This window comes from Carassius gibelio, chromosome A19, assembly GCF_023724105.1.
Source record: "Carassius gibelio isolate Cgi1373 ecotype wild population from Czech Republic chromosome A19, carGib1.2-hapl.c, whole genome shotgun sequence".
Lineage (NCBI taxonomy): Eukaryota > Metazoa > Chordata > Actinopteri > Cypriniformes > Cyprinidae > Carassius > Carassius gibelio.
This window is the reverse complement of record NC_068389.1, coordinates 21173434-21198798: the sequence shown is the minus strand read 5'-3', so window position 1 is coordinate 21198798 and position 25365 is coordinate 21173434. Positions and strand designations below refer to the sequence as shown.

General features: G+C 36.4%; 3 protein-coding genes across 7 annotated transcripts in view; 1 reads left to right on the top strand and 2 right to left on the bottom strand.

Annotated features, from left to right (window-relative positions):
* Positions 1-88: 88 nt before the first annotated feature.
* LOC127935524 (translocon-associated protein subunit beta-like) lies at positions 89-4338 on the bottom strand. The gene is made up of 6 exons (XM_052533465.1): positions 4179-4338; positions 3400-3557; positions 3148-3246; positions 899-1007; positions 647-724; positions 89-557 (listed from the first exon to the last, which is right to left on the bottom strand). The coding sequence occupies exons 2-6, from the start codon at positions 3555-3557 to the stop codon at positions 447-449; spliced, it is 555 nt and encodes a 184-aa protein (XP_052389425.1). The 5' UTR covers positions 4179-4338; the 3' UTR covers positions 89-446.
* A 247-nt stretch (positions 4339-4585) lies between these two features.
* Positions 4586-9141, bottom strand: LOC127935523 (interferon-inducible GTPase 5). Of its 4 annotated transcripts, none has more exons than XM_052533461.1 (4): positions 8997-9141; positions 8668-8751; positions 7030-7597; positions 4586-6815 (listed from the first exon to the last, which is right to left on the bottom strand). In XM_052533461.1, the coding sequence occupies exons 3-4, from the start codon at positions 7595-7597 to the stop codon at positions 6187-6189; spliced, it is 1197 nt and encodes a 398-aa protein (XP_052389421.1). In that variant the 5' UTR covers positions 8668-8751; positions 8997-9141; the 3' UTR covers positions 4586-6186. The 4 variants fall into 4 exon arrangements, with proteins under 4 accessions (XP_052389421.1, XP_052389423.1, XP_052389422.1 ...); XM_052533463.1 differs by having other exon boundaries at positions 8668-8748; positions 8997-9106; XM_052533462.1 differs by having other exon boundaries at positions 8859-9006.
* Positions 9142-20706: 11565 nt separating this feature from the next.
* LOC127935668 (growth factor receptor-bound protein 10) overlaps positions 20707-25365 on the top strand; it is a 50654-nt gene continuing 45995 nt past the window's right edge. The window contains exon 1 of one of the 2 annotated variants that reach the window (XM_052533758.1): positions 20707-20930. The gene's annotated coding sequence lies outside the window, so the exon portion shown is untranslated. Of the gene's footprint in view, positions 20931-22178; positions 22199-25365 lie in introns of those variants that run through there. The other variant, XM_052533757.1, reaches the window with a different exon arrangement.

Sequence of the window (25365 nt, the reverse complement as noted above, 5' to 3'; positions counted from 1 at the left end):
TACATGAGAAGAACATCACAGAAAAAGAAAGCAGACACACAGATGAAAGCATATTTCAGTGAGTGACCAGACACACAATGAGAGAAGCTCTATAAATCCCACTTTTATTTCCACAAACATGCTCGACATTGATCATGAAGGACTGTACAGCTCTGTTTAGCATTTAAAAAAAAAAAGATGGTGCACATGAAGTCACCCTGAAAATACCACTTTAAATGTCAAAAGTAGTTAGTGATCCTCCTGCTTGATGCTTATTCCTCAAAAGTTCTGATGAAGACCAACCTCACTTAAAAGCAGATTAATTCACTGACCATTTACCCCAATATGGGTAATTCATTTATTCAAAAACAAAATTCTCAACTTCCGCCAACCATAATGCACATCCATTCCAGCCTCCTTCCATTCCCACAATGATCCCCGATTGGTTTTATCCTGTATAAGATAACTCAGTTCTTTTTGCTCTTCTGTGAGTCGTACTTCCTCTTGCTGGAGTACCACAAGAGCAGAGGAATGCCAATGGAGGGAAGGGTCATGACACCAAAAGCTGCCCAGTCCAGCTTTTAGAAGGAAAAATAGATTAGATGTCAATATAAGTGCTCATACATTAAAGATCATTTTACACCCTTTTCCATATTAAAGCACTTACATAATGTGGAGAAAAGCGTCTGTCAAACTCTCTTTGGGCTAGGATGCCTCCCTGACCTGGAGCACTTGTGTAACCAACCTATCAGATGCAAAGAACGAGAAAAGACTTAGCTAACAGCCAATAACTACATTTACACATACTGTAATAACAAAACATTGTTCAAACTTTAATATTTAATGGCTAAACTATGTACCAAAAAAAAAGTCCTTATACTGACTATGTACATGAAAGGTATCGTAGGACTCCACTTACCACAACCTGTCCACCCTCCTGGGCCAGATAACTAACGGAGGCCGAGGTGAAGTTGAAGTATCCAGCTTTCAGAGGGCGCAGAACCACTGTGTGAGAAACATTACTAGCTCTGAAGAGAAGAAGAGTTAAGAACATAATCTACCAAAGAACAAAGTAAATAAAGCAACCTGACAGTCTGATACAGTACTAATGAAGTCAAGTGCTATTAGTAAAGACAAAAATGATTGATTTAAGATTAAACAGGATTATATTGTTTAAACAAGGATGAGTCCACATCGGACTCACCCCTGTTTCACACTGCAAGCGTGAGCGGTGCGCGAGCAGCGCATCCGCGCAAATACATCGTCACTGCAGCAGCAGACTCTTGCGAGTATTCACACTGGAAGCGTATAAGTACAGCATCACAGAAGCTTTTGCAAAGCGTGTTCGGCAGAAAATATAACCATTTCAAACAATGGGTATAATTCTTTCAACATTTACTTTTATAACAATACACCATACTTTCACCCAAAACGATTAATTAAAAAGTTTAAATGGTTAAATACATATGTTATACTTAATTTTCTTTTCTGGCATAATTGTTAAAACACTAGACATTGTCGTTGTTGTTAAAACTCTTGACATGCTTATTCTGTGCATTTGAACAAGTTTTGTGTAAAATCATATTTATTTTTCCATCAAAAGTGTGCTTTCACTTTAATTGAGCGTGATCAGCACAGCAAAAATAGACCTTCACTGCTTTTCACGCAACGCTCCTGCGCTGCTCCTGGTCCCGGTGTGAATGCACTCATTGATTAACATGGACGCCGAAAAAAAATATGCACTGCTCACGCGCCGCTCACGCTTGCGTTGTGAAACAGGGGTTAGAATGCTCCTAAACAACGTAAGGACACACACACACATGCCCGTAGCCAGCTATGAGCGGTAAATTTTTCATGTTCGAAAATAAAATTTGTGCAAGAGCGTGGACGCAGCCTCCGTGTTGCCAGATCCAGCAATTTTTTTTTTTTTACTTGTTTTTGCTCTGAATTTGACACTTTAGAAATTTAATAAAGTAGGCTTTTGCAGTTTAGGGTCAGTGATAACCATCTTATCTAATTTCCAAAATATATAATTTTCGGCTTGTTATTTATAGGTTTTTGTTTATTTTAATAAAAATATCTGGCAACATTACATCACCGGCATTAGTTTGGCAATTATCAATAAAAGGCAGCGGTACACCAAGTGCAAATAGTTATAGATTCTATTTATACTATGTTAAAATAGCAGGATTTTCTGCTATTTATACTACTTATTGTGGCAATTATCTGCACCTCTGTATTGTAGTACATTATAAAACAGTTTGCAATTATAACGAGTGTTAATTTTATTTTGAATTCAAATTATTAAATGGATGCACCTACCCTTACCCTACCCAATACTTCTTTCTCAAAATTTTGAATTTACTTAATTTTCATTGAAAATAAATGCTTTTCTGATGTGATTTGAAATTTGAAAAAGGAGAAAAAATAAAGTTTGCCAAAAGTCGGATTCGAACCCAGGTTTATCACGTCAAAATATGCAAGTCATACTTTTTACCTTCTGTGCCACATAGAGCTTATGTTTATTTATGGACAGGGTATACTTATTTTTATGATTAACAAATGAACATCCTTAGAAAAAGTGAAAGTGAAGTGAAAGTGACATTCAGCCAAGTATGGTGACCCATACTCAGAATTTGTGCTCTGCATTTAACCCATCCGAAATGCACACACACAGAGCAGTGAACACACACACACACACTGTGAGCACACACCCGGAGCAGTGGGGAGCCATTTATGCTGCGGCGCCCGGGGAGCAGTTGGGGGTTCGATGCCTTGCTCAAGTGCACCTCAGTCGTGGTATTGAAGGTGGAGAGAGCTGTTCGTGCACTACCCCCACCCACAATTCCGTCCGGCCCGAGACTCGAACTCACAACCCTTCGATTGGGAGTCCGACGCTCTAACCATTAGGCCACGACTTCCCCACTAGTTGTATTTATAGGGGTTATTATAGCACAAATCTAAAATAAGGGGGTTATTTTAGAAACCCCCTAGACCTCACTAATTTTCAAAGCCTGGATATATATATATATATATATATATATATATATATATATATATATATATATATATATATATATATATATATATATATATATATATATATATATATATATATATATATATAGCCTGTATCTGGCACAACTATTGGTTAATGAATGAGGATACGGAGCAATACGATCCCATTTCACATTGAGCATTCCAGAGACAATGCCGAAATCTTCAGGGGGGAACGAGTCATCAGACAGCTCAACCTCTAGCGCAGCACTGGAAAGAACCAAAAAAAAAAAAAAGTGGAAAACATATTAGACAATAATAAACTAGATTAGAAATATACTTAAATTGTATGACATTTAAACAAAACACAAGGCCCTTTATCAGTCCTTAAAATTATTTGGTTCAATTCGGAGAGAACAATACCTGGTGCCCACATTGTAGATGTTGTACTGCAGGGTGAGGTCTCGTCCCTCTACAGCATATCGGTTTAGCAGGGACTTGGAGGCCAACAGACGAGCCCCTTCTTCTCCTGCCACCAGACCCACCACAGCAACCACAGCAAATACACAGAGCAGCCTCATCTGTGGGGGTCAAATTAGGATTTTAACGAATATAATGAACATCTCAATTTGTTAGAAATAATTAAACCACAACAAAAAAAAAAACGTTATCACCAGTGCTGGAAAACACAAGCATATGATGTGGTGGATACGTGGACAAGTGAAGCCACTTGATAAAAAAAAAAAAAAAAAAAATGTAGAAATGAATGAATGAGTCCATTTTTCAATAAAAGGCTCGTGTTGACAGTTTAACAGCTCTATAATTCACGTGTATTGTCCTTCAATATAACACATTTTAAAATACACATTTAACGACTATTGATACACTTCAAACGGGTAATTTTGTTTGCTTACGTGTACAACACAAGAACATTTCAGCATAATTATTGTACGGAGCAGTATTTAATGCAGTAAACTAAAAAATATGTATTGGAAGACTAATATCAATTACTCTAGTATATAACGTTAACGTTACCTATAATGTAAATGCTACACACTAGGATTAATTTACATTTTACATTCGTTTTAGAGTATCACACAAAGTCGACAGTTAACGTACACACAATCACATACAAACCTCCAGTTTTAATGAGTCATTCTCACCATACTTTCTATAAAATATATACTTAGCAGGCACGTTACCTTCGTCCGTCAGCTTGAACCTCAAAATTACGAAGACAGTTGAACACACGAGCAGATTATTTTAGTGTGTTCCGCTAGCATGACGTGTCGACTGTGTGTACGGAAACACTCTGAACACCACAGCGCCACCTACTGCTTCGGATGACGACTTGTTTTAAAATACAGCGTAGAAGGCAGCGAATACCGTTACTAATCCTTAAATCCCAATTAATTGAAAACTGAGATACGGTGAAAAGTCTTTATATAGAGAAATAAATATAATCTCCTTAAAACATTTGTTTTCAAAATAATTACAATTAACTACAATCGTTAATGTCAAAGAACTTGTTAATGTATTGAGTCATGTGAATACTATTTCAAAAATGATATACAAAACAACATTTATAATTTTTTTTTTTTTTTTTATAAAAGTACATACAAAAGTAGCAATATACAAAAATGGCCGAGAAGTACCAAAACTAAGATACTCAATATAAAGTGTTCTCAAACAGTCAAGCCAGATCTCCTGATTAAGAAATCCAAACATGGATCAACACAACTAAACACCAAACTTAATTGCTAATGTTAAAATGTTTTTGCAAACATTTATTTGTCAGTTGCGCATTAAGTAGTATGTCTTACACAGCTAGTCTTTAGTTTTCAAATAAGCCCTTGGCTTTTTGCCAAATTCTGACTAATGCAATCCATTTTTAACTTATTAACACTTGCAGTCGATCACAGTTTGTGGGCTTCTGCCTGTCCAGTCAACTTTTGAGGGTTGGCCACAGGTTCTCTATGGGATTAAGATCCAGGGATTTCAATGTAATGATCTCTAAACCAATTTGTATCGCTCTTTCTTTCTTGTGACGTGGTCCTCCATCATTCTAGAAAATGCAAAGATCATCACCAAATTGTTCCTGGATCATTAGGAGAACGTGTCTTGCAAGGTATTTTTGGGGGGTAACTCAAAATCACACTTTCAAAATGCTGGGTTCAGCCTGTTGGGTCATTTTATTGGGTTATTTTTAACATTTTATTATAATATCAATATCAATCAATAATATAAATTTTTCTGCACTCTTAAAAATGTTGGGTTATTTTTTTTAACCCTTTTCCCAAAGCGACGCGTCATTCAGGCACAATATCGCTGCATGACAGATGCATCACTTTTATTTAGATTTTCCTTTTTTATTCAAAATATCCACAAACAAAAACATAAGTGCTGTTATTTTGCCCATAACCCCAATGTTTAACCTGATTTTGCAGCATTGAGTTTTTTAGCTTATCACAGGCTGTTGAAAATAATGACCAATCTGAAGTTTATATCTCCCAATTGTGAGTCTAAATGTTATATTGGGTTAGTTGTGGCCTAATGATTAGAGAGTCAGACTTGGAACCCGAAGGTCATGGGTTTAAGTCTCAGTACTGGCAGGAATTGTAGGTGAGGGGAGTGAATGCATAGTGCTCCTTTTTTCGTCTTCATTAAACGGTGGAAACGGGCTTTCATAACAACCCTACTTAAATGGACTGAAACTGAGATGATAGTGAAAACCAAAGCTAGGGATGGGACAAAATATGTGTATAGCATAATAGATCTGTGCATAAATGCAAACTAGATCTGCCACTTATTCTATGTAGTGTGTAATGTTACTTTTGAATTGGAAGATTGCACTTTTTGTATGATTCAATATTAGTAATTAATTAACAGTCCAACAGGCCTCATGAAAAATACAATTTTAATTATATCAATTTTTGTACCAAGTTCTACTAAGTAAAAAATAATTAGAACTTTTCAATGCAATTATCATTTGATTCTGCTTATTTGGTATTTTAATTATTCTTTAGTATCTAGTATTGTTTTTCTTAGATCAATAATTTAAAACATAAATATTTGTCACAATTATAGGTTAAAATTCTGTGTATAAAATTCGTCAGGACCATTTTTTTTTTCTTCCCAAAGGAATTAACTTTTAAGTATAGAGTTTTATAAACCTTTTGACCACTTTACATAGCTGGCAGTGGTACAGTATTACACTTCAGTCTCCAGCAAACTGATGAGCACATTCCTGGCATCTTCTGCTACCTCATTCAGAGCACTCTTCAGCATTGTTGACACAGCCCAATAGGACATTGCTCCTGCCGCCACAGTGCCTAAAAGGGGTATAAACCTAACAACAGACTCAACAGCATCTTCTGTTATCAGAAAGGATAGGTCTCTTAGTATGGTTGTGATTGAACCTGTGCATATTTCTTTATACCAAGCTGACTTAATCAGACCCTCCACAGTCTCTATTCTCTTCCCATATCTTTCACAGAGCTTCTCCAAAGACTCCTTATCAAGGCCAAAGGTGGTACAGTACTTCTCTATCTCGTGAGCTATGAAGGCTAAATCCACAGCAATTGAAAGACCAGGAACAGGAACAGCAGCCACACAAGCAGACAGGAAGGCAACTTTTCCAATGTTCTGCTCTAGAGCTTTCTTCTTTTTCTCATTAATCTCCAGTGTGATATTCGGCAAAGCCAACATCAGCACAAGTCTCTTATGCTGTGGAAGCTCCTTCTCCATCCTCTCCTGCAGAACATTTAGATCAAACTTTTCAAACTCCCATCCAGAAATCAGGAACACAGCAGGATCATCTATACCGATTTTTCTCAAACCTATAAAAATGAAAGAGTTATTATGTAATCATTAACAAATTATTATTGTATTATTCATATACAAAAATGCCTATTATCATGAATTCTACAATCATGTATATTAATATCAGTTTAGATGGTTAAATATATATCAACAATAAAGCATAATGTTAATGACAACTTTAAAAATGTAATAATAATTGTGTTTGTCAAAACATTGCAATAATAAACCAACCGTTTACACAGTCCTCTCTTATGATATCCAGTGTCTTTTGCAGGTCAAAGTTTTTCTTTCTCTTTTCGGCCTCAATGCTCAAGTCAATCTTGCAACGAACAAAATAAAATCTTTTCTTCATTCTCATGATCTCTGTGGCCAGCTGAGTGTGGCATTCTCTGAACCGATCTGAAGCGATGATGATGAAAAAATCGTAGCGTTCAAACTGAACCAGTTTAAGGTACTCATCAGCTTTAAAGTTTGGTGTTCCGATGCCAGGAAGATCCCACACTTTCACATTTTTGTATTTTGGGTGAAGGTAAACCTCAGGCACCATAGTGGTTTCTACTGGGCCGGTATTAGCAGAGCCCTCGTCTTCATCTCCTAAGCCCCTGAATGCATTGACAAATGTGGACTTTCCAGAACCAGACTCTCCCGTCACACCAATGTTAAGTTCTACAAGATCCTGCTGTTTGAGGTATTCTTTGATCATGCTTATCGCTGATGGGAGATCCTGAGAGGATATGGTCTCTTTAATATCCTCTAAGTCCTCCTGGGTTATTATGCAATAATCTTCAAATGTAGCCATCTAAAAAAGAAACGTGTCAGCTGTGTTATAAAGCGTATTGTAAAGTTTTAAATATAGGCCTTATAAATGCAAAAAGGAGGTAAGAAACACCTGAAAGAAAAATTTGTATTAGGCCCTATAGTTTGTAGTCATTGTGAAATCATAACCTTTTGAGATCTGTTTTCTCTTGTTTGGTAAGTGTGTCAAAAATGTCAGTCCAATCAGCGGCAACATATAAACCAAGTGGTGTTAAAGAGACAGCTTGCACAATGGCTCCAAGTAAAGTCATATTAGAAGTTTCTATATACCTAGATGCTGTAAATAAGCTACACATAAATCTTACTAAGGCTGTTGTATACGTACACACACATGCACATACATTAGGAATCTGTAAGTAAATGTAATTAACATAAAAATAAATTCACAAGAGCAAGTATATTGTTTGCACATGTTTATTTACAAGGTAAAATAACTGAAATAATAACAGCACAATCTGGAACGTTTTGAAGTCTGTCTAAATATCATTTAGTAATTGCAATGTCTTGTGATCCACATCCTTTCCTTAGGAAGGTGTGCTAGACACAGATTAACGTAACATAAAAATACTATAAATATTTATATATTTTGCTATTGTATTGTGGAGTGACACTTTCATAACCTTTTCTATGCTCCTTTGATTATATAATGGTAAATATTACAATATTATATCACAACAACAGTGATCAGCAATAATGATAAGCCTAATTCTCACAATACAAATAATAATGTCATAAACATCAAAACGATGTGGATTATTCTTCACCTGAAATGCGAAAAGCCTTAATAATTAGGAGCCACATTTTCCACAAAATACCTTTACTCGATTGGGATGTTCTCTATTATTCTGGCAGTGACTGTAACATCGAGAGTACTTTGCAGTATTAAACATATATTTATTCCCATTTCATCCGAAAATTCTTCAAAAAGAACACAAAGAATGGCCTCCTCATCTGCCATAGTTGCATCTCTTACGTCACAGAACAGGATGTTTAATGCACCACCGTTTACGTTTAAAAAACGTCTTACAAAAGAGAATATACAGTGAATCTTACCTTTCTTCGATCCTCGAGCTTTCCGAGCACGAGACCCAGGAAGAATGAATAACTAAGAGGAGAAGCCTCGTATTTCCTTCACTGCTGTACGATTAGAAATTGAAAAAGAAGAAAAAAATTACAAATGGATCAGTCTTTAAAGAGATTTGCTAAATACATTTACAGTCGATAATCGTATTCGGTCGGCTCACCCATAATGTCATAACACATGATGTTATGAAATATTATTTTTTAGATGTCGATGGCTTCCAGAAAATCAGATTATTGCAGTGCTACCAGAAGAGTACAAATGCATCGCAATGGAGACAAGCAGCCTGAATGTTTCTTACCAAATTCTTCTGAGCAATCCATAAAGCAAGAATATCCTAAAGCATACGATCTGAAATTATAATGCTGAACCGATAAGCAGAGCGAGCTCCACCCCAAGAAATGCTTTCACTTTCACTGCTATCAATAACCACAGTGACGAGTTAAGAGGTAGAGCTGCTAACCCTGGAAGACCTGAGTTTTATGCATGGTTTATTCTGCATGCAGATAATATTTTAAGTTGTTAAAGCAAAATAAAGGCGTTTGTAAGACATGTTTATTATTTATTTATAATTAAGACATGTTGAACATCGCGTTTGAGCATCAATGTATGTAACTTATGCGGTTTATGCGAAACATTTAGGAATCTTATCTAGTCAATACTGCTCAGTAGTTTGAAATAAAGTATCCAAGAATTAAACTGGCCACTGACACCATTAACTTGAAAGGCAGATATCAGCTGTGCATTCACACTAATAACTTTTTATTTTAATGTTTTAATATGTGTTGAGACAAATGACTTTATTTGAACATGTCATTGATACAACATGGCACGAGTTGTTAGAAAAGAAATCCGTAAGTGACATCTTGGTGCCAAGAACCGATGAATCGGCTTTTTGAACCGGTTAAACCGGCTTGAGAAAAAGAATCAGACTTTTTATCACTGTTATGAGATTCTCTGTTGGAATTTTTAAATATGAATGTTTCTCAACTTAGATAATCAATCTCTCACCCTCGCCCTTCAAATGGCTCTTCGGAATAAAGGACTTCGAAGGGCACAGTACTACAACTGATAGACACTGCTACATTAGACCTGCCTTATGTGTTGCTTGTGCTTGGTAAGATGATTTCTTTCTTTGTGTGAACATTTGGATGCCGTTATGCAAATTTTCCCACATCGTGACATAGACGTGGGGGTGTGTTAGAATGAGCTGTTTTAGGAGGGCATAGTTGACTCTTAACATTTATTAAGACTATATCTGGATTTGAGTCTTTAGTTTTTGCAACTTTACAGATTTTCTTTATGTACCAAGAGCTTGCAACATTCCACAAAGAAAGGAAAAATGTAAATTGTATTATACAACCCTTTTAAGCAAACACAACTGATTAGAGACTCAAATGATGCTGGCTGCATCCGAAAACTGAAAAATGTTGCCTTCAGAAGATGCATTCCAAGGATCAAGGCACGTACAAATTCAATGTTAGCTTCAGTTCCTGTCTCCTGAGATGCCTTTGATATCCCACAATCCTTTGTGTTCCATTCTGTGACAGTAAAGCTAAAAAATAAACACCTTTTTGCCTCATACGGCAGACAGGCAGCAAGTCAGCTGCCTAAGTTTTCATATGCAGCTGCTGTGTCCACCAAAGAGTTTTTAGCCAGTTTATGAAAACCCCTTTTGTTAGCAGTAAGAAATTATGTGAAAACATGGATTGCTTTGCTACAGCAACAAAAGCATGTGTACAAAGCTGTCCACTGTAATAGATTAAATCAGGGTTATCAAACTCAACTCCTGGAGGGCCAGAGCCCTGGAAAGTTTTGTACCAACCCTGTTCCAACTCACTTACTTACTTGATTAGTTGGATCAGGTGTGTTTAATTATGGTTGAATCTAAACTCTGTAGGGCTCAGACTCACCAGGAATTGAGTTTTCCACCCCTGGATCAAATTTTATTGAACTGTACTGTAGGGGGCTCCAAAGTCGCAAAAATACACAAAACTATACATTTGTTTTAAATTTAACTTGAAATATCCCCTATATAATTTACACAATTTAAGTTTTATTTTTATTTATTTATTTATCTTGGACTCATATGCAACATGACCATTACTAGTATTGCTTCTTACGTCCTCCATTTCACCGTATATTGTCATCTTAACGAGTAAGTAACAAGTCTGCCATGTTTGTTCTGACCAACTTTATTCTCAAATTCTTAAGGTTTACAACATCAGCATTGTGTGTGTAGTGTGTATCAGCGTGCGATTTCAGTTCCTGTGCAGTATAATCTCTAATTGTCATGCCATTCAAATTTCATATCAAGACTTTTTTAACCCCAAAAGACAATTATGTGCCCTTTAAACTGTCTTTAAAACACAGATCTTGTGTACCTCCAGGCTGTAATCAGAAGCACGTTTGAAACTGGGATATAATTTCATTTAATTCACATGTGTTTCCTAAACACATAGCCTAATCCTTTCTGGATTACAAACCGCCATCAAAATGATCAAATAAATTATTCTAACTGCTGTGAGAAACAGTCGGCCATCTGCAGGATCCTCACCTGCGAGGGCCTAGGAGCTGGGAATGTTCCACTTTTAGTTACTGCCAGAATGAAAATTACAATCCTGAGTGTATTCTTAATAATCTAGGGTTTGCCGTAAAGATATTGTGATATAGAGATATTACTGAGTTTCACAGAGATAACATTTTCACCATTATTTGACAGCAGAAAGCACAATTGCAAGTCATTTGTTATGAAATGTTTATAAAGATTCCAAATAAATAAACAGTTTGTTTCATTTTCTACACAGTTGCTAGATACATAGTTTCCTTTATACATCAACCTTTTAAATAAGTAAATCAAAGTATTGTGGCGACGCATTACTTCTAGAAGTCATGAATAGGCTATGCCTAAACCTTCCACCGGAGGTCTCTGTCGCATTACTTATTGTTTTGTGACCTCCTGTCTAAACGGTCTCAAACACGTTAGACCCCACTATGCAGTGACGTTTTAGTAGGCTCAGGTGGTGTTGCATTTACAGTAATGATGACACAATGACCTTTACGTAAAAGCTTCTGTTAAATGGAGAGTCTGAAATTAAATGAGTGTAAGCCCTTACGAAAGGAAAATATATTTACCAATATATTTCTTAAAATATATTGTGCTGTAGGTTTTATATACGATAATGTAGGCTACAAGTTAAAGAAACCCGATTATGTTTGTATTAGACTAAATTGTATGGTTAAATGGCTGTGTGAATGAAATGGACAGTATGACACCCATTAAAACACTGTGACATCCAGTTCATATTGCTTTTAACATCTAGACAACTAGTTTCCTGAAGAGTATGTATGTTTGATGAACTAATACAGACAAACACATCTTCTTAATTAATCTTTCTTAATGCTGACTGAATTCCAACCATCTGTCCTGCTGTTGATAGCATGGTGCTTTTCACTTCAGATGATGGGAAGAACAAGGAGTGAAAAGGGGAAGTTATTATCAGTGTAGTTTCGTCAGCATAGTCCTTATCTGGCATTTCTGTTTACTGAACCTCTGTCCTGCCTATCGACCGTTTTGAGTTTTATTTTGAAACCTATAGCTTTTGTTTAGGGAGTGTTGGGGATAGATATCTCACTAAAACAACTTTTGAACGCTCTCTCTCACTTACACAAGCACACACATGCATTTGTACACTGTGTTCCGAGAAAGACACTTCTAGCTCTTCAGAATGTTCTGTCCTTCCTCGGCACTATTTCCCGGCTACGTGCTGCGTGACACACGTAACATCAGGACATCTTATACATCACAGAAAGATCAGTTACATTTGCTGGAGCAGCTGCAATTAACCTACCAATACAAATGCACACAATGTATTTACAGGTGGCTTATAATAGTTTGAATATGATACACATACACACACCCAAACAAAATTAGTATTATTATTAGCAGTAGTGGTAGTATTATACATCCAACCCAACCAAGAATAATAATAATAAAAAACATTTAACAAAAGAACAATATTTTACTACTACTTCTAGCCTACTAAGTAACTTCAAGTAACTACTACTATTGTAATTGGATTTATAATAGGTCTTTTTGCATTCGTACATTATTTGTCCTTTTAATTGTACAATTGATTGATTTTTGTTATTGTCACTGAAAAAAATGTAAGGCTAAAATAATTTCTGCGTCTGACCATAGAGAGGCGCTTTTGCGGTCCATACTGAAATGTTTGTTGTAAAAATCCTTATAAACCAATCAAAAGACTTATTATATATAGGGTTGCAGCATTTCTTTTTTCTTTTTTATATGAATGCATTGCTAGTCAGACACATGTCTTATATAACTTTCTGTTGTTGATGTGTGCTTATTGAATGCTGTGGCATACAGGATGTGTCAGAGCTGGTCAGCACACCGGGTCAAAGGATCAGGCACAGCAAGAGTTGGTGGTGGAGAACAAGGAAATAACAGGCGATAAGCTTCTATCCTGTGCTTATGTGAATGACGTGAGAGAGTTCATGCAAAGTCACACTTATTCTCTTGTCGATAACCTCTGAGTGAGCCGTGGGGAAGGAACGGGAAACCTGTGAGAAATCACCAGCTGAAGAGTTTCTGGACGTATGACATTTGTTTTTCCCAGATATGTACAAATCAGACATCTAGGTAACACAATCTAGAAACAAATTTTCTCAAACTAGGGATTTACTCGATGAATGGACAGAATGTAATATTTGCCAATAGTTTCATTTGGCTAAAATACAATCCTATTTATGGGAAGTGATGTTCTTCTCAAACCTTCAGATTGTTGCTGTTTAGCAAGTGCAATCATTTTTTGTATTTATTATAAGTATTATTATTTATTGGCTCGAGAAAAATTCTAAATGTACACGTTATAATTAAATCTAATGAATGATTAATTTTATTAATAATATTTGTTTGTCCTACAAAGGATGCTGGCAAACAAACAAATAAATCAAATTTGCGTATGATTTATAAATAAAAATATTCATATTGACATTTCTAGGAGTATCTTGATGATCCAAAAAAAAAAAATATGCTTACAAAGTTTATGAAGTTATTTATGTCCAGTGATAAATATGATTACTTGGCTTGGATTAGATGTATATATATAAAAAAACAGCCAGAACTCAAACAAGGCGTACCATAAATCCTCATTGTGAAACTTCAAAGATGGATAATATGTCACCAGCATAAAATTAGTCTTGGAGACTGTAATACATAGAGGAATTTCCTTTTGGGTGAAAATTAAATTCCTGAACTGATTATTGCACAAGCCTCTCTTTTTTTTTTATGGCATCTTTTTCAGCAATGTTGTGAAATGACTTGCAGGTGCAAGAGAAAAGTGCATTGTGTTATTTTACAGTCCTGTCAGAAACAGCGATGGTGTTCTTGTGTTTCTTAGTACTCTATTCTTAAAGGCCCAGTTTGGCCAGATGTCAGGCTGGGTGGTGCAGTGTCTCCCTTTCACAAGCCAACTCAAACACTGGCCTCGGACATTTAGCTCTCCATTTCTGTGGGCCTTGCGCCCCAAGCACGAGAACAATGTGGGTTTGAAGCCTCCTGAGTTTCTCTCTGCCAGACACCGACAGGAATGAGAAGAATTTCAAGTTATTAGAAAAGAGAAAGATCATGTTCTGTGGATTAGTGGAAAAGCTAAAAATACTTTGATCTCCTAACGGACTCCAAGTAGTCTTGTATCTTGGAGGAAACACCGTACGCCGCACATTTTTAAATCCATAAACTTTAGTGGAGGGGGAAGAATTTTGGAGAGCAATCAGTCTGAAGCTGGGTGGCCAGAAAGCAGATAGAAACCTCTTTGTGTGTCAGCACACAGTGATATGGGATTTTAAGATGCAGAACAGTTAGTGTTACTCACTAACTTGCATCCAAGTCCTTCTGACTACTAATGTCTAATTAAAACTTGAACATAGAGATTATATTAGGCCCTTAAAGATTATTCTTCTGATTAAAAGCAGTGGTGCACGTTTGTATTACCTTTTGATTGCGTTTTTGTAAGAAAAATATCCATATTTAAAACTTTACTGGTGAAAACTGCCAACCACGAAAGCGCAGAGGCGAGAGCAAAACAAAACAACAATCACGAATTAGAAGTACAAAACAAGGATTTGGAAAGAAAAATGTCATACGATATAAGCCATAAGGAGACTGGTTTTCCTTTGCTAAACAAAGGAAACTTTTACTTTGCCCCGTAAACAAAACTTCTAGTTCTCGCTAGACTAGCATATTCTCACCAGCCCTTATGCTACGCCTACATTTCACATCATCCACTTGAATGCAATTCTTGTGTACACACGTACAACAGTTAGCAGGATTACTGCTATTAGAACCCCCCGGAGCCATGTGGAGCACTTTTTATGACAGATGGATGCTCTTTATTGGACATCTTTTGGACTATTGCAAAATATGAGCCAGTCACTGCCATCATAATGCTTGGAAGAGCCAGGACATTTTTTTGTATAACTCCGGTTGGATTAATCTGAAAGAAGAAAGGCATGCACAGCTAGGATGCCTTGAGGGGGAGTAAATCATTGGGTAATTTTCATTTTCAATTATTCGAACGTTTTGCTGAACATTGTAGTTGGTGGAGCAGCAGCAGCGCTGTTGAAGCGTTTTAAGATGCACAAGCATGGGAAGCGAGCCGGCGCGCTCGTCAAGCTCTGACAGTTTGACCTTAGAACGGCGCTGCTTAGCACCAATCTAGCGAATCTCCACTTTCTACCTAAAAAAATGGACGAACTTCTCTCCTGCTCACCAGAATGGTGAACTCTGCTGGGGCTGCTCTGTGTTTCATGGAAACCTGGTTGAATGAATCCATTCTGACTCAGGGATGCATTCTCTCCCCACTGCTCTTCTCTCTGTACTCCAACAACTGCACCTCTACTGACCCCTCTGTCAAGCTTCTGGATGACACTAGTCATTTGCCTCATTCAGGACAGTGACGACTATACTTACAGACAAGAGGTTGAGCAGATGGCTGTCTGGTGCAATCTTAATAACCTTGGAGCTCAACACACTCAAAACGGTAGAGATGATTGTGGACTTCAGCAGAAACCCCCCAGGACTCCCCCCACTCACTGAACAGCACTGTGTCTGAAGAAGAGTCATTCAGGTTCCTGGGCCCCACCATCTCTCACGACCTGAAATGGGAAAATCTTACTGACTCCATTGTTAAATAGGCCCAGGAAAGGTTGTACATCCTTAGCCAGGTGAGGAAGTTTAAACTGCCACAGGAGCTGCTCACACAGTTCTACACAGCCATCATTGAGTCTGTACTGTGCACTTCAATAACTGTCTGGTTTGGCTCAGCTACAAAATCTGATATCAGAAGATTATTTTTGCTCCTCTGCCCATTCTTCAAGAACTGTATATTTCATGATGAAAAGGGCTCACAAAATCACTCTGGATCCCTCACATCCAAACCATATCCTTTTTGAACTTTTCCAGTTTGGTCAGCTCTACAGAGGAATGAGCACAAAGACAGCAAGGCACAAGAAAAGCCTTATTTTATTTTTCATTGGCTCAAGTTAATGATATTAATCATTAATCTTTTTTTATTATTATTGGACTAATGAAACATATTTCAGTGTTTGAAAGACCAAGTAGTTCTAGTACTGTTAATAAACTAGAATGAAAAGATTAGTTACTAGAAAAATTTAGCTACTAAATCAACATAAGCACATTTTACCAGCATGCCAGTATTTGGCTAAAGGCTGGCCTTTGTAACAGCTGTTGTTAGAAACACATTGCAACACTCTTGGTTATGTTTTATTTCATAACATCCATATGTGCATGCGTATCTCAATATTTTGTAAATGCTGACACAAATCCCTCTGGGTCACCGTCCACCTCAAATAACTTGAATAGCTCTGGTAATGCACAGCCCTTTGTGGCTTACCAGTCCACGTATTTGAGAAAGTCAGTAGTGCAAATGTTTCCTTGTCAGACCCTTAAGCATGGCTAATGTGTCATTTGTGTTTACAGGGGATGTTAAATGTGGCTCTCCTCTTCAGTAATACTAAAAGTCACTCACTAAAGGTTTTTCTCTGATTGCTGCGAAAGAGAAAAAGAGAACCAGGTCCACAAAACATCTGTATCCTCCAAACATTTGTCAAAGTAACCAGTGGAATTTTTACATAATGTGGCTTCCCAGTGTAGGAAATGAGTGTGTTTATGTGGTTAAACCATTTTCAGTGGGAAATTTCAATTTAGAGAACTTTCAATGACTCTTTATGTTTGAGATGAGTAAAACCACATTTTGTTTTCAGTCCAGTACCATGACCAGTTATTTCTGAGATCGATACCGCTGTAACTACTATTCAGTTAACTCTTTTCTGTGATCTCCAAAGACAAAATGGATACTGTATTAGCACTTAAAAGCCATTTTTAAGACAAACATGGGAACAATCAGACTCTGACATTTTCATTGTCAAAAAAAGGTAAAACATAATTTAAAAATGAAACTGTTTATTGACCTATTAGACAAAATATAAAAGAAAATATAATATAGTTTGCATGTATGTTTTATGTTTGCTGCTTGATTGAGCTGGTCCTTAGCTGGGCATGAGCTAGTTTAAACTGGTCATGTGCTGGTCCTAAACTGGTCCTGAGCAGGAGCTAGTTGTTTAGGACCATCTTAGGACCAGCACATGATCAGCTCAAACCAGCAGCCATGCTTCAAAACATACCTTACCAGCATATGCAGTTTTTTATTTAAATGTGCATAGTGTATGATATAGACAGGAAATGGTATTTACCTTCACCTTCCTTTGATCCAGAGGTCCAAAACTGTGCAAAAATGTGCAATTTGGTGCTGTTTGTTATATGACCAAAACCTAAGCTGAAACTCTGATAGCTTGGAATGTAAATAAGTGAAATTTGTATAACAGTAATGTGCTAATAATAATAAATAAAAAAAACAATAAACCTGACTTTAACCTTTGACCTCTCAGCATTTATGCCTGTGTTCTGTTATTTTATAAAAAAAGAAAAGAAAAAAGGATTGAGCCATAATGACTCTGTGTCACTCAAGATGAAGTCTGTTACTGACCAATAAATACATAAATAATAATCAGCTCTCTATGAAAACATCTTCAAATATCTTGTCTATATGAGGCTTCACTAGGCAATCACAATCAGAATTGTGCATTCTCAGTGTTGAGTATCAGTCCCATAGGAGCATCTTATAACAGCTTCTCCTGGAATTCCAGAGGCGTGTCCCACCAGGTTTGGCCGAGGGCCACGTCTTTCTTTGAAGAACGGCCGAGGGCAACGTTTTTCTTTTTACTGATATGCTCTGAGATGGCTAATCCCAAGCAAACCCTCCTGCTCTGATCCTGTCAACACCCAGTGTCCATTGCTCCTGGAACTGATTTTCTGGTCTCCACTGTGCGACACTTCAACTTCTGGAAGCGATGAAAGCCTCAGATGGATTCTGTACTGTACAGCAATTTCAGAGAGATGGCAAATGTATAGAAGATGTAATCTGATTACCAGGCAATATCATAAATCATCAGATGTAATGTAGGTCTCATGTGCTGTAATACATGGACAGAAGGTAGGCTACCCGTTGTGGAATGTAATGGAAATTTCAGTTCAAAGAGAGGAGAATATGAGGCCGTATCACTTACACACTGAATGTGTCCTTCACAATGTTGTGGTTCACCTTACATGATTGTAGACCTTCATCAGATTAGACGCTGAATTTAACACGGAGGCTGAGAGGGATAGGCTTATAGTCTTTTTAATGGCATGCACTGAAGGTCAGATGTCACATAGATCACACTTCTTCAACTCACAACTCACAACGGTTTTATGGAGTTTTTGTCTACTGAATGTTTTTCATCTGAACATGGCTATGCTGTTAGCAGTACAATCCACTGAACACACTGTACTTCTATCCTCAAAGACTAATTTCCATCCTGACTGAGATCTATTGGCTGGAAAATATGGTAATCTATTTCATTCATTTTTATAAAATACTGCATGTTTTCACATAATCAATATTAATACTCCTTGTTAGTTTTAAGTTGTTTTATTCAAGAGAACCGACTCGGATTATTCATTAGTGAATCGGACTACACTGGTTGTGGTACATTCTAGTATTTAATTCCCCCAAAAGAATCAGTGAATAGAGTCATGCGTTCTAGAATAGTTTTTTTTATCAACTAAAAATACCTGACTAACAAGAGTTGTTAATTTCTGTGACAGTAGTGTTTGATTAGTTAGAAAGAACCGACAAATATGAGTCATTTGTTCGGGAATTGGACTATATTGGTCGTGTGATAATGGTAATTTAGTTGGTGTCCCCCGACAGTGCCCAATGAAGAATGCACCTGTGAAAACTAAAAATAATTGTTTTAATTGTATGAGAATTTAGGGAAATCCACATACCAGGAACGATATCCTTGGAATTACTTTTAGAACGGTCATTCGCTCTGCTCATTCGCCGTGGGGCACCCTCAAGTGCGGCCGCACCAGTTGCATCCCAGTAAGGACCGCCCTGTCTCGGTGTATGTGAACTTAAAGTGCTTCCTATGATTTTAACTTTATTATAAGGTGAAATTACTTTTTGATAGTTATTTCATTTCTCAACAATCTGGTATTGTTAACACTTTTGTTGTTCATAGTCAAAACGAACAGAACACTTGAAATGTAAATCTTTTTTTCAGTGAAATCTATGTATTTTTGTTCAATACATTTTTTATTTTGAGACAATTTCATGGTACTAATTAATTGTATTCAATAATTACGATTAAAAATGTTCACATTAAAATTTTCTTTCTTAATATTTTATATTACTTTTCAATTATGGCAGTATTTCATATTAAAATAGAGACAATTCCTTTAAAATCTAGTTTTTGAATGCAGATTAGTGCCATCTGGCGGGAGTAAAAAAAAGAAAAACATCTGCAGTTCCATGGTTTAGCCACTAGATTTCTAACTGTGTATAAAAAACGCTACACATTTTCTCTAGATGTTTTTTTACGACTGCGTTTTAGTGCCATGTTGAAAAAAAAAATCTAAGATTACGAGATTAAAGTCGTAATATTTCAAGAATAAAGTCGAAATGTTTCGAGAATAAAGTCGTAATAGGCCTACTACGAGAATAAAGTTGAAATATTATGACAGTAAAGTCTAAATGTTTTGAGAATGAAGTCGTAATACTAAGAGAATAAAGTTGAAATACTATGAAAAAAGTCTAAATGTTTCGAGAATAAAGTCTAAATATTACGTTAATAAAGTCTAAATATTACGTTAATAAAGTCTAAATATTACGAGAATAGGCCTAAATTTTCACATATTTGGAATTTTCCAAAGAAAACAGTTTAATGAATTGTTTCACATAAATACAGCGATCTGATCATTAAAGAGCGTGAAAACCCCATTACTGTAAGACATAATTTGTGTTTCGCTATAAAAGTGATTTAGAAAGCTGAGACATTAAAAGTAGGACTATCAAAAGCATGAATCTTATTGCTATTGGGTGGGTGGCGCACTACAAATAACGAACGCAATGAAAGATATTAAAAATTATTTCCAAGCATACAATCCCTGCGAGAATGACAGATGGTATTATTTCTGCTAATAATTCCACATAAATGTATATTGTATTTTGAAAAAGTGTTAGCTAAATAAGAGAGCTACAGCGCCCCCCAAAGGAATAATAAAGTTATTCCTGTTCAGTCTGTTAATAAATTTCATATTCTTGATATTAAGTTGTTTCCTCAAGTCCTTAAAACTGACTCTTCCTAGAGTAGCGATTTTCTAACATTTCAACAAACAAAAAAATCTGTCTAAAATGACCGAACATTACCAAAGGGTTAATGATTATATGTGCCAATCAAGCTTATACTAAAACAGACAAAACAACCAGTCAGATCATTCTGAAGGTGTACATCTGAAGTTTAGAAAAATGCGTTACAGTATGCGGTCTGTAACTAAGGAGGTGTGTCTTGTGCGTAAGGGGGCGGGGCTGGAAGAGTTCCTCGCCCTCATGTGTTTGAAGCAGTCAGCTGAGCCCAACTTGTGCGGACGCGGCTCTAACCTCGTACAACATGCAGGATCACAAGGATCACGTTTAACTCTGTGCACAGTTTGTCAACGTGTACAGAAAACCATCCAGTTTTAAACACCCACTCTTTTAATTACACTTCGCCGTTCTTTCCCCGTGAAGAATAGCCTACCGATTTGGAGGTGAGTATTCCAGATTGTTTGGATGGATGGGGGTGTGAGAGAACATATGGTTTCGTGCTCATGCTACATCTAGAAGTGTTTTGAATATAATTTACGGTCAAACCATACCAGTAAACAAACTGGGGTCTCACATATTTCACAATCGGCTCGATTTAAGGTAAACTTGCTATTTATGAATGAGATGCAAGCATGCATAAACTTTGAGTGAAACTATTTTCGATCACAGTCAGGTTTGCAGTAGATATATAGGCTACCGGTAAACTTTGCGCACGCGTGTTTACAAACAGCTTAAATAGTTCATTTATTTATATCGTATTTATAGATTAACCTATAGGTCGTGCTTGAGTCATCTCTTCTTTAGGATTGGCAATCGAGAACCGGTTCTTTTTTTATATATATATATATATATATATATTTTAATAAAATACTGGAACCAAATCATTTTCTTAGTGTGATTTTGGTGATCTGTTAACGGATCAAACGATATGGACATCGTACTGAACCACTGACAGACAGGTTTTAATGCATTGCTGATTGTTAAAACGCTAGTGGGCAAACAGCGCGAAACACACCAAGTCTTTAACTTACAGTGAGTTAAACACACACCCGACAGTGAGTTAAAATTTTAAAACACGTACACCCGGCCAGTAGACAGGTTCGCCAAATGAATGTCTCCTGCGAGCCGGTTCTTTTTAGTGAATCGAAAACATCCAGCGCGACTGTATAGTCGTATTCCTGACCAGATGATTTTCATGACTCGGTTCTTTTTAGCGAATCAACAGAGCTGCACTTGTAGTCCGATTCCAGATTGACTCTTATGAGCTGGTTCTTTCTAGTGATTCTGAATAAACCGGAGCGGTTATTGATTTAATCTGAATTGCTGAACAAATACTTTCGTAGTGTCTGAAGTAGGGTGACGAGATGTCCTGTTTTTTTCCAGTCACAGTCCCGTATTTTCAGCTCTTTTTTTTTGTGTCACGACTTATTTTGAAAAAATCTTGTTTTGTCCCGTATTTCAAAATTTCTTTATGACTCGGTGATCAGAGCGAGTCGTAGAAGAAGTGATCTATCACGCGATAACTGCCTAATCTAAGTAAGTGTCATAGAACCAAATTGCCGTCCAATCACAATTCGTTATCGATTAACTTGGAGTAAGCGATAAGGGCCTGGGCCTTAATATTTAAAAACACACACAGCTGTCAAAATGTCAATCGTGTGGAGTGTTTCACGTAAATAGAGTCGGTTATGGCTTAAGTGAACGTAAACAGGTAGGTGAAAACTGGATATGTGTCAGTATCATAGACTGACTAAAAACTATGGAAGCATATGTGTAGCATTATTCAATTTGGGATGTAATATGCAAAATGACAATGCAATATGTAAAATGGCAATGCATTTCTGTATTTACATTTACATTTTCCAATACATTTGTGCAACGTTTGGTGCAAAATGAAAATGAAAATTAAATTACATAATTTTAATTTGCCATTTACTACACCAGTTTTAAAATGTAAAATGAATATTAATTTTAACGCTTTATAAGTTGCAAAATTAAAATGAAAATGTATTACAGGAATGATTAGATATGTCTAACATGTTAAAGCAAAAACTGTGGCAAAATGATCATTTAAATGCTATTTTTCTTAATTGCATTAACACTCACAGTCAAGACACTTACGATTGCATTTTCATTCGGTGTCCCGCAATGAATGTAGCAAAACTCAATGTGCACATTGAAAATGCATTCCGAGCCGATCACGTGTCCCCGCCCTCGCGCCACGTCAATCATTGTGTGAAGAAGGCGGGGCTTACAGAAGGTCAGAGACTCAAGTCTCAAGAAGAGGATTCAATCAAGTGAGACAACATGGACAAGACAGTTGGTCCGTGTATGTTTTGATCATTTCGGTTTATGGCTTCAATATTTCATTCGGATTTGTGGGCGGAGCTGAAACGCTGCTTTCATCTGATTGGTCGAATCGGATCGGTTTTCATCTGACAGCCTTCAGCTCGGTCTTGTCATTCTTTCAGGCAAAATAAGAGTCAGTGCGAGTGAAGCACTGAAATGTCTGAAACTACGCTCACTGTTAATTAGCATAATATTTGAATCAGATGTCGCTGGGCAAATTCGTGCTGCTGAGACCTGCAAATTATTTCTAGGTTGTAGTATTGTATGAATATTGTCCAACTGATAAATACAGTGCAAATAGTTCTGTCCCTTTGGATAACAGTGAAGTGGAAATTAAAATCAATAATAGACTGAACAGTTCCATGTCTGTAACATTTACCACTCTCATCTTTTAAGTCATAAGGCACTAGGTATGTGTGTGTGTGTGTGTGTGTGTGTGACATTAATAAATAATTGTAAAAATGAATATAGTTACATTTCTAAATAAAAATAGTAAAATTAGCTCTATGCTGCTCAGTGCTCCTGTAGCCTACCCCAGAGCGCCCTCTCGCGGCTGTAGACGGTAATGTTTTCTCTTGGTCTTGAATAAATGTGACATATAGTCCAGTGCGACTTATATGTTTTTTTCCTCGTCATGACTTATTTTTGGACTGATGCAACTTATACCGAAAAATACAGTTAATATTATTATTATTATTATTTATTATGAGAGTAATTGACACAGACTAGAACTTTAATGTTTCACCCAATTCAGCTCATATCTTTAGACTCGTCCGACTCGTGTTGCTTGTATAACTGGCAAAACTTACCTTCCCAAAAAATCCTATTTAATTTTATTTCATAAATTTAACTATATTTATTTCCACTTTACTGTTATCCAAAGGGACAGAACTATTTGCACTGTTTTTATCAGTGGGACAATATTCATACAATACTACAACCTAGAAATAATTTGCAGGTCTCAGCAGCAGGAATTATGTGCCCAGCTACATCTGATTCAAATATTATGCTAATTAACAGTGAGTGTAGTTTCAGACATTTCAGCTGAAGGCTGTCAGATGACAACCGATCCGATTCGACCAATCAGATGAAAGCAGCGTTTCAGCTCCGCCCACAAGTCCGAATGAAATATTGAAGCCATAAACCGAAATGATCAAAACATACACGGACCAACTGTCTTGTCCATGTTGTCTCACTTGATTGAATCCTCTTCTTGAGACTTGAGTCTCTGACCTTCTGTAAGCCCCGCCTTCTTCACACAATGATTGACGTGGCGCGAGGGCGGGGACACGTGATCGGCTCGGAATGCATTTTCAATGTGCACATTGAGTTTTGCTACATTCATTGCGGGACACCGAATGAAAATGCAATCGTAAGTGTCTTGACTGTGAGTGTTAATGCAATTAAGAAAAATAGCATTTAAATGATCATTTTGCCACAGTTTTTGCTTTAACATGTTAGACATATCTAATCATTTCTGTAATACATTTTCATTTTAATTTTGCAACTTATAAAGCGTTAAAATTAATATTCATTTTACATATTAAAACTGGTGTAGTAAATGGCAAATTAAAATTATGTAATTTAATTTTCATTTTCATTTTGCACCAAACGTTGCACAAATGTATTGGAAAATGTAAATGTAAATACAGAAATGCATTGCCATTTTACATATTGCATTGTCATTTTGCATATTACATCCCAAATTGAATAATGCTACCCATATGCTTCCATAAAACAGGGTAACGTTAAATATATTATATTCATTCGGTCTTAAAGGGACAGCAGCCTAATTAAATACCTGTCTGTCTCATTAATGTTAAATGGGTGGTTTACCGTTTTTCCCCCCTAGGCTTAATTGTTTTTATGGGGTGCAGTCTAACATGTGTTCGTGCTTCATTTAAAAAAAAAAAAAAACACATTATATTTCACATAATTTAACTTTATTCCTCACCGATCTGTCCATTCTCTGACAAAAACCTGAGCATCCTGGCCCTCAAGCTCAGAATGTGCTTTGGTTGTATTTATAAACAACCAAAATATGGTATAGATATGCTGTTGTTTGTAAATGCTACTGCTTCTGTTTTTGCTTTTAATTTATGGTTTTATTCTGATTAAAGCTTTAATACAGCACAGCAACCTTACGTGTATGCATGTATAATGCTTCTCATTGATTTGTGAAAATAATAGGGATGGGGATTTTCCGCAAAGATCACATTTGAATATTTGAGCTCACAAAAAACTAATATTCGAATATTCGTTTATTTAAATTAAGTTTAATGAAAGAGACGTTATTTTTCAGCAACATTTATTGTTTCCGTCATTTTGAACAAGCTTACACACAATAAGCTTGAACATTACACATTGTGTTTTGTAGCTGAAAACCTTGAACAATTCGTGCAAACAAACAAAAGTACAGATAAAAAAAAAAAAGTGAACAAAGAAAAAACGTAAAGCAGCCTGCAGCGTAGCCTACACTTAACTTTTAAACTTTTAAACTGTCAGCAAATATTTTTTGCTATTTTTTTC